General features: G+C 59.0%; 1 protein-coding gene across 1 annotated transcript; it reads left to right on the top strand.

Moving 5' to 3' along the window:
- Positions 1–1,798: 1,798 nt before the first annotated feature.
- Positions 1,799–6,702, top strand: EDN2 (endothelin 2). Its single transcript, XM_032877029.1, has 5 exons — positions 1,799–1,862; positions 2,234–2,390; positions 3,862–3,984; positions 4,908–5,006; positions 6,569–6,702. Exons 1-5 carry the CDS (start codon positions 1,799–1,801, stop codon positions 6,660–6,662), a joined length of 537 nt encoding a protein of 178 aa, XP_032732920.1. The 3' UTR covers positions 6,663–6,702.
- Positions 6,703–9,010: the final 2,308 nt, after the last annotated feature.

Genomic DNA, 9,010 nt, shown 5'->3' with positions numbered 1-9,010 from the left:
AGAGACACCTTGGCGGGGGAGGGCAGTGAGCACTGCATGGGGAGTCTCTGGTTTTTGCTGAAGGGACTAAAATCCCAGTCCCGGTGCCAGTTCTGCAGATCCACCAGCTGCGTGACCTTGGCCAAGCCAGGCCCCTCTCTGGGTCTCCTGGGCCCTAGTGGAGCTGATCCCCAGATCCTAAGAGCTGCCTCCTGGGGCAAGGGCAGAGAGGAGCTGAAAAATGCTCCGAGCGCACAGTAGGTACTCAGAAAGGTTGGTTCCTGCTTCCCCTGCAGCCTGACCGACACTGGGGGAAGGGAGATCACGCTGGCGATTCTCTCTCTCTGTATCCCTCTGTGGCTCGCACAAGGTACGTTCTAGTCACGGCCTAGGAGGAAGCAAGCCCGCCGGTTTCTCTTTGGTCACCCGTGGTCCCCTTCCTAAGCGTCTGATGGCAGAATTGCTGCTAAACACACAAACTGCGGGTTGAGCAGCCTGGGTTCCCAGGGACCTGGTTTCCACAGTTCGAAGCCAGGCGTGTTTTTCTGCCTTCCTTCCTCCCTCAGACAGCACTCTCTCAAGGCTCCTACTGTGTGCACGGCCGGCTCCGGGCCTTGCCTTCTCCAGAGCTCTGGACCTCGAGATTGCTGGGGAGATAAGCCTGGAGTCATGAGTCAGGCAGGCAGGAGAGCAAGGCTCTGGGAGTTCCGAGAAATGAGAGGGCTTTTCCTGTTATACTTGGAGACAGGGTCCCTGAAAGACGTCGCAGCACCTGGACTCTGAGCCAGGCCTGGGCAGGAACAGAGGGCGAGTGCTGGTCCCGCAAGCTGCTTAGCTCAGCACCAGGGCATCCACACTCTGTCGCCAGCCAGGCCCAGGTTCTAGGCTAGCGGAGAGGCAGGAGCAGAATGCTAGCCCCTGGGGTGCGCCCCCCCCCACACCCCTGCCTTGTCTTTTTGGAAGAGAGTAGCCACAGAGGTGAGCCAACCGCCCTGTCGTGTCCAAGGCGGGAGGTCTTTCACTGGGTGCTTTGTGTGTATGCCCATAGGGGCAATAGGGTTTGAAGGGACCAGAACGCCTGCCCCCAGGCCCTGGGAGGAGGGATGGGGAAGGAAGGGAGGGGGCACTTCCTGGGTGAGGTAGGCATGAGGCAGCTCCCAGCGGGGCAGAGGTCAGGGGTGAGCTGCGTCCTTCACTGAGGGAAGCCAGCCCAGAGAGGGCTCTGATTTGCCCAAGGCCACACAGCCTTGAACACCCCCTTTCCCCTCCCACACAACAGAAGGGGTGTCCTCAGCCTGGGTGGCAGTGGGCAGGCAGGATGGCAGGGTCTCCCCCAAGGAGAAGCAGGGTTTTGTTCATGGATCTCCCCCTTCCCACTCCTGACTCAGCAAGAGCCCTGGAGCAGCCACACAGAGAACGAAGAAGGGGGTCAGGCACATTGGGGGTGACTTGAGGCAGCCCAGCAGAACTGGGAGGGGTCCCTAGGGATGGCAGGAGAGCTGCCGTACTCCAGGAGGTGCTCCAGGCACAGAAGGAGGAGAGCGGGGCCTTCCCTCCCGCCTCCACCCTCCCCTGCCCTCCTCCCCCACCCCACACCAGGGAGGCCAGCCAAGGCGTGCACCCCGGGGTGGAGGCGGTGTCATCGCTCTCCTGTACATACAATGGGGCAGGGCTGGATGGGCAGGGGCGGGGCCATGCCTGGTGTTATAAGAAGCCACCAGGGCACTGAGGCAATGAGCTATCAGCTCGGCTTGGCAGCAAGACGCTGGCGACAGGCACACTCCGTCCTCTCATCCAGCCCGTGCGCTCCACCACCGCTATGGTCGCCGTGCCCACTGCCTGGTGCTCTGTTGCTCTGGCCCTGCTCCTGGCTCTGCAGGAAGGTGAGCCGCCCCAGCCTCACCTGCTAGAGCAGCCGCCCCACCCCCTCCGGGGCTGCTTGCAGGTGTCTCCCTCCCCGGTTCCCAGTACTCGCCAGTCAGCTGGGGGCCCTCAGGGGTGGGAGTCCTGCAGCCGCGGCAGCTCCGGGGAGCTTAGCAAGGACAGAGCTGCTGCAAGGCACCGGACAGCACTGGCCCTTCTCACTCAGCATTGCTGGGGCTTCCCCCAGGCTGGCCTGGAGCTCCTGAGCAATAAGAAAGCCAACTTCCTCGATTATGCAAGAGGAGGAGCCCAGCAGGTCCCCTATCCCAGCTGTGCCAGGCGCCCTGACCCACCTCTCTGCCTCTTTCTCTCTCTCTCCTTGGACACCCAGGCAAGGGCCAGGTGGCTGCTGCTCCGGATCACCCCTCGCCCTCGCCCCGGGCCCGCGGCTCCCACCTGCGGCCTCGACGTTGCTCCTGCAGCTCCTGGCTGGACAAGGAATGCGTCTACTTCTGCCACCTGGACATCATCTGGGTCAACACCCCCGGGTGAGCGCGGGGATCCAGGCGGGGCTGCTGGCAGCAGGGCAGGGGATGGGGAATGTCCCGCAGAGTCCAGCTCTCCCCGGGCCTCCAGACAGGGTCACTGTGCTATTAGGGAGAATTACTGGTTATTTTTCCAACTTCCATGTGGGGGCTGCCCCATCACGCAGGGCTACCTAGGGAGAGTTCTTGCAACAGCCTGGTATTGGCCCCGTTTTCCAGATCAGGGCACTGAGGCTCAGAGAGGTTGGGTGCCTGCCCCAGGATTGCACAGGAAGGAGTAAGCAGTAGGTGGAGGCTCCCTCCTAGGCCGCAGCTGCCGAAGCTCACGCCCACTCTGCCATGCGGCCTCGGCATGATCTTCCAAGAATAAGACGCTGAATGACAGCACCCATGCCTTGACGGTGCCAGGCTCTGTGCCAAGCACGGCTCGTCTGTTATCAGCCCGCGAACCCCTCGTCCTCCCCACGACGCAGGCGCTGCTGCCGTCTGCAGTGACAAGACGAGAAGCCTGGGCTGTGTCACCTGGCAGAGCTGGGGTGGGAGCCCAGGGCTGTCTGCTCTGTCTGCACCCGCACAGCCTCCGGGCCACTGCATACTTCGAGCTGAAGTTTCTCTGGGTGTTTGTGGTTTTTTTTTTTCCTTCCCCAAATTGCAAAAGGCAAGAGAAGCTCCGCACGTAAGCGTGTGGAGATAATCCGCATCCAAACACTCGCTCAGGGCGGGAACGCTGCCAGTCCCTGCGTGCTGGGTCTACCTGGGAGTCATTACAACTTCAACCACATTGTCTAAAATTAGCTCTGGCACCCGAAGGTGCTGGTCCAACCGGCCACAGGGCCCCTGCCCTGCCCACAGCCTGCCTTGGCCAGACTTTGAATCTGAAATCAATCCCACCTGATCTCACACACACACACACACACACACACACACACACATGCACACACTTTTTCTAAGTCAGCGCGCTCTAAGCCACGTTTATCGCCCTCCGGGCAAGGGATGACCAGGTGAGGGCAGCTTAGCTGAGAGCCTGTATGTTTACTTCTGTGAGATGGCATTTCCTCCCCTCCTCCACGGGGACCAGCCTGGCCCTCTCCATCAGCTCAAGTTGCTGTCTGGGAGGGGCGGGGAGGACTCCCCACTTCCCGACTTAGGGAGGGAGCACTGTTCCGGTGCCTCCTCTCAGTGCTGGGAGGCTTACTGAGTGGGGCCAGGGGTGTGGGAGCAAGCAGAGGCCCAGAAAGGGGAGAGACCTTTTCCTGGACCACCTGGCAGCCAGGGAGGGGCCTGCGCTGGGCCTTCTTGAGGTCAGGGGCTGGTAACGTTTTTCCATCCCGGGGGCATGGGTGGCCATCCCTGTGTGTGCTGTGGACACTCTCTGCTTGCCAGTGGTCGGAGTTTATCTAATCCTCTGCCTCTCTCCCCCTCCCCTCTGCTCTCTCCACCCTACACCACTACCTTGCTGGCTGCCTGCCTACAGACAGACAGCTCCTTACGGCCTGGGAAACCCGCCAAGACGCCGGCGCCGCTCCCTGCCGAAGCGCTGTGAGTGCTCCAGTGGCAGGGACCCCGCCTGTGCCACCTTCTGCCATCAAAGGCCCTGGTAAGCTGGCAGCTCACCTGCAGGGGCCGGGGGAGCAGGGCATCTGGAAGACCGGCAGAGAAGCAGAGTGGCTACTGGTGGGGGAGCAGGGTCTTGGGAGCCCATAGGCTGCCCCCCTTTCTGTGGGGAGCCAGTCACCCCAAGTCCCTCCCACTGCCCAGCACTGGGGGCTTCTGAGAGCACCCCGCCCTCACTCCTGGGCAGAAGGGACACTCCCCAAGTGACAACAGAAGCTGCTCGGGCACAGAGGGGATAGGACTTGTCCTGTCAAAGGAGAGCGGGGCCTGCAGCCTCCGTCTGTCTGCCCAGGGGCACTGGGCTTTGGCTTCTGAGCTGCAGCATGGAGCGCTCTGGAGCTTTCTTGGTGGAGAAGTAGCAACTAGACTTGGGAGACCGAGGCACTACCCCAGGGTTGTCACAGAGATGCTGGGGGTTGGAGGGCGGTGGGTGGGGTGCTCTGCCAAGTCTCTTAACTCTCTGGGCCTCAGTTTCCCCATGTGTAAAAGGAGTGGAGACTGTGTTCCTTTGCTTGTGCACCTGGAGGATTTGGGGAAAGCAGAGACTGGCTTCCCAGTCCCAAACCTGCCCTTCCTATGATGATTTATGAGAAACTCCTCCTCTGAGACTTAGGCTGTGGCCCCACCCCTGCCTCAGTTTCCCCTCGAAAAGAACTGTGCTCAGCTGCAGGTGGTTGGATTCTGGGAAGGCCAGGCCCCCAGCTGCCTCTTTCTGAGGCTAAGAACACATTCCCGGCAGCTCAGTTTTCCTCGGCCCCCACCCCGCCTGGGAAAGGAAGGATGCCAGGTGCACAGAGGTGGAAACGGATCTGTTTGGGGTGAGAGTGGGGGGGCACTGGGCCCACAGCCAGGTGTTCTCAGGGCCCTGGACAGCCCCTCACTTGGGTCCTAATGCTGTTCATTCAGGGCCGAAGCTGTGGTAGTCCCAGGCAGCAGGTCCCCTGCCAACGTGTTCCAGGCCGGCCAGAGATGGACGTCCACAGGAGAGCTCCTCCAGCAGCTGAGGTAAGGGATGCCTGCATGGGCAGAGCACCTCCTGTATGCCTTGCACGTTACCTTCGTTCTCCAAGAAGGCGGGACTGGGTCCTTACTGGGCAGCCAAGGGAACTGAGGCTCAGAGAAGTGAAGGCACTTGCCCAACATCCCAGCCGTCCATGACAGGCATCTGGCTGGCTCCAGAGCCAGGGGTCTTAGCTGCTCTGCTCTCTGTCCCCACCAGGCCTGGAGGTTGACTTTCTTAGGGGGGCGGAGAGACTGTGATGGTGGAAGGAAGGAGTCGGGTGTTCATTCAGGTGGTGAGTGTCTCCTGTGTGCTGGGTCCAGAATGCTCGGCGATCTAGCCTGTCCCCTCCTCCCTGTCCCAAACCAGATCCCCTTCCTGGCAGCCCTGGCATGGCTCAGCGCAAGGCCTGGCCCACGGGATGTGCGCACAAAGGTTTGTCTGACCACATTGACTTGAGAATAGAGCCCCCACATCTGGCCGTGCAGCCGAGGGGCTGAGGGGGCAGTTCTGAGCCCGGACTGGCCTATTTGAACCCCTGCTGTGCCACAAACAAGCCTTTGTGACCTTGGGCTTATTGCTTCACTTCTCTGTGCTTCAGGTCCCCATTCTGAGCCTGGGACATCAGGGCAAGCCATCCCTAGGGGTCATTGTGAGGGCGGATCCGTTGACGTAGGTGGAAGGTACCCAGTGGGACCTCTGGAGACGTTAACCATTCAGACCTTTGTCCTTGAGGCTCCATGGAGCTGGCCAGCACTGGGGCCCAGCGTGGCCCCCTGGGGGTTCCCATCTTTGTGGGGAGGCTGAAACCTAGGAGACAGCATGGGATGGGGAAGGGAAAGGGAAGACCCAGCATAGGGAACTGTCCAAGGACGAGCAGAATCAAGAATCAGACTTTGCAAACGCACGGCCTCTGGTAGTGGACAAAGAGCTTGCTTTGCCAACCCATTCTCATCCTCACACCGGCTAGGCCTGGGTTTATTTTACAGGCTAAGAAAGGAACTCGGGGAGGTTGCCACGCTTGCCTCAGTTCCCATAGCTGGGAACTGCAGCCAGACTCCCCGCTCCAGGCTAGAACCCTTGGAGTCAGGACAAGACCCCTTGGATGATGCTGGAGCCCCTGCCAGGGGCTCATCCCAGTTCAAAGGGCAGCTAAGACCCATTTTTGTCTGGGTTGAACCACGTTGAGCGGGACCTTGAAGAACGGGAATTTTAGTCCGTGGAATTTGGGTGAGGGGAGGTAAAGAGCCTAGAAGGAATGGCAGGAGCGCCGATATGGAAGCGGGAAGGCAAGTCACAGGAGGCACGCTGTTCTTGGCCCTCCGGTCATTCGGACGGCCTTTGACATTCAACATCGGCTTCGTCAAAGTCCCCGTGGGCAGAGGAGATTCTAGTACCTGGCCTGTCCCTGATGTGCAGATTTTGTTTTCAGGATGAGCTATGGCTGCCCCCGACCCCAGGGCAGCTGTGATGAGGGGGGTCAGGTCCTGTCGCTGCTGCCTGTCTTGGGGAACACTTGGGCAGCCCATACCTCCCAAGATGCTAAATGGACCCTTCTCGATTCCAGGGAAATTTCTGCCACCAAGATCCGCTTTGCCAGACGACACCAGGAGGCAGAGAGGGAGCCGAGGCCCATGTATCCCAGGCGGAGGAAAACATAATACTGATTGCCAGATCGCCAAGGAATGCTGGGAAGGAGCCTGTGTGGGGCTTCGAGGAGCGGAGCAGCCCAGGGCCAGGGACACAACCTGCTGAGGTGGCACGAGCTCTGGTCTCCTTGCACGGGTGAAGGAGCTTCTCCCAAGGCAGCTCATGTCCTCACCCTGCCCAGGAAAGCCTTCAGCCCCCAGGCTGCAGGGCAGCCTCCCCCCACTGGTCCCAGCCCCACCGCCCCGCTAGAAGGAACTACATAAGGAGCGTGCTAACCCAGAGGCCACGTCCTGAGAGGTTTCCTGTCTATTGGCTACAAACTGGGATCGGCGAGCAGTGGTGGACCCTCAGACGGAAGCCAGCGCTGGAGGCTGGACAGGGCTGGTGTCCTAGGCAGGCCCCGTCCGTCCCCTCCAGTAGTCCCTCCCCATAGTCCTCCCACCCTCATGTCCCCAGGATGCTCCTGGTGAGAGTGGCCTGCTCAGCTTCACCTGTCTGTATATAACTTATTTCCTCTAAGAATGTGGAGGATTCTGTTATTTATTTTAATGTATTTTTTTAGACTCTATTATTTACCTGCGAACTTGTGTTTTTAATAAACGAAGAAGTGTTACTCTGATATTTTGTCTTGGCTGAAGCAGAGGTGGGAGGCCCCTCTCAGGAAGGGGCTGCTCGGAAGTTAAGGGGACACAGGAAGGAGAGAGAAAGGGTCTGGGTCAGTAGCCAGAGCCCAGGGTTCTATTCCCCCGGGCCCTTGCTGGTCACCTGTAGCTGCTAACCCAGCCTCTCCAGGCCCTTGCCTATCATGTGCCTGAGCAGCCATTTGTAGCTTTGAAATCCAGGATTCTGGGACCTGTGTTCCCATCGGGCCAGTCACCGACTGCCAGGCCTTTCCCAGGAGCATGTTTGGAAGGAATCAAGACCCCCTTCTGTTCCAGCAGCCCTCACCAGGAACTGTCGTGAGACCCAGAGTCTATCTGTGCAGCAAAGGCTGCAGCCAGATGGATCTCAAGACTGTATGCAGCCCGAGGGGCCGGTGATGGATGCTATGATGGTGCTACGGCCTGGTCCTCGCTCGCCCCTTGCCTTGGCCCTCGCCAGTGAACAAGAAGTGAGCTTCAACTGCAGAAGCCCAGGGCTCCAGGCCTGGGTCGACCAGTCCTGCCGAGGCTGGAGAAGCAGCCCACCCGAGTTCCAGGGTTGACCAGCAGTCAGAATCACCCCCGCTGACAGCTGCCTGGACCCACGGCCTCCACGTCCGCCAAATCCTCCTGTGACAAGCTGTTCCCTTTTCTCCCGGCTGGCCTGGGCTGGGAGTGTCAGGTGGCCCGAATGGCTATTGCGAGATAATTATTTACACACTGTTCTGATCCTGCCTTGTCCATGAAGCCAGCCCTGACCCCCTCCTGGAAGGATGACATGCCACACATATTGAAATCCTACTGTGTACTTGCACTTGACTGATACTAACTGCATCTCGATAACCTATAACAGAGGAATTTTTATTACTCTGTTTTAATGATGAGGAAATTGATGTACAGAGAAGGCAATTTACTTGCCCAAGGTCACACCGTGAGTGAGGACGTCAGGATGAACCCAGAGTCTAGGGTACCTATGGACGGATGGATTTCTAAAATATTTTTGGTTGAATTCACGGATCACCACTGCAGCATGACCTGGGATAAATCTCTTTCTGGACCTCATTTTTTTTTTTTTTAATCTACAAAATGGGAAAACAATAGTCTCTAGCTTGTAGGACAGGTATGAACATGAAGCAGACTGCTGGGTTCGGCCCTCGGCCTGATAAGAGGCAGAGGCTGCTTGCTGGGCCGTCAGAAGTGATTCTGTAAGAGCAGAACAGCCCTTTCGCTGATGGACCTGAGGTGGGCGGCTAGGGGAAAGAGGAGTGGTCAGAATAAGACTCCTGGACAAAGGGGCTGCTCCCACAGCCTCCGAAGATGAGTAAGACTCAAATAGGAAGGGATTAGAGAGGGAATTCCAGACAGAGGGAACAGGGAGGGTGAAGGTATGGTAGCAGGCCGGACAGAGGCGGTTCCCATGGAGAACCCGTGTGGCTGGAGCATAGTGAGGGAAAAGCAGCAGGAGATGATGCCAGAGAGACCTCGAGGCCAAAGCAAGGAAGCTGGACCCTGTCTTATGGACCACAAAAGGGCTATGAGCCACAGGGGACCTGATCAGAGCTAGACTTTGGGAATATACCACCAGAGGGCTGCACAGGGCAAGAGTGGACAGGGAAGCAAGTTCACCCCCGGCCCTCAGCGGTCCACAATGCATCCTGGGTGGTGAGGGTTGGAGGAAGGGGGCCCGGAGTCAGGGCACGCCTCTCAAATCTCAGCAG

The sequence above is a fragment of the Lontra canadensis genome, unplaced genomic scaffold (genome assembly GCF_010015895.1).
Source record: "Lontra canadensis isolate GAN:19392208 unplaced genomic scaffold, GSC_riverotter_1.0 scaffold60, whole genome shotgun sequence".
Lineage (NCBI taxonomy): Eukaryota > Metazoa > Chordata > Mammalia > Carnivora > Mustelidae > Lontra > Lontra canadensis.
Note: the sequence above shows the minus strand (reverse complement) of the source record. Positions and strands in the feature narration are given on the sequence as shown.

Bases quoted from the DNA above. Each gene is read 5' to 3' on its own strand.
- EDN2 (XM_032877029.1), top strand. From the start codon at position 1,799: ATGGTCGCCGTGCCCACTGCCTGGTGCTCTGTTGCTCTGGCCCTGCTC. The intron at 3,985-4,907 runs GTAAGCTGGCAG...CTGTTCATTCAG, and splicing joins TTCTGCCATCAAAGGCCCTG to GGCCGAAGCTGTGGTAGTCC. The intron at 5,007-6,568 runs GTAAGGGATGCC...TCTCGATTCCAG, and splicing joins GAGCTCCTCCAGCAGCTGAG to GGAAATTTCTGCCACCAAGA.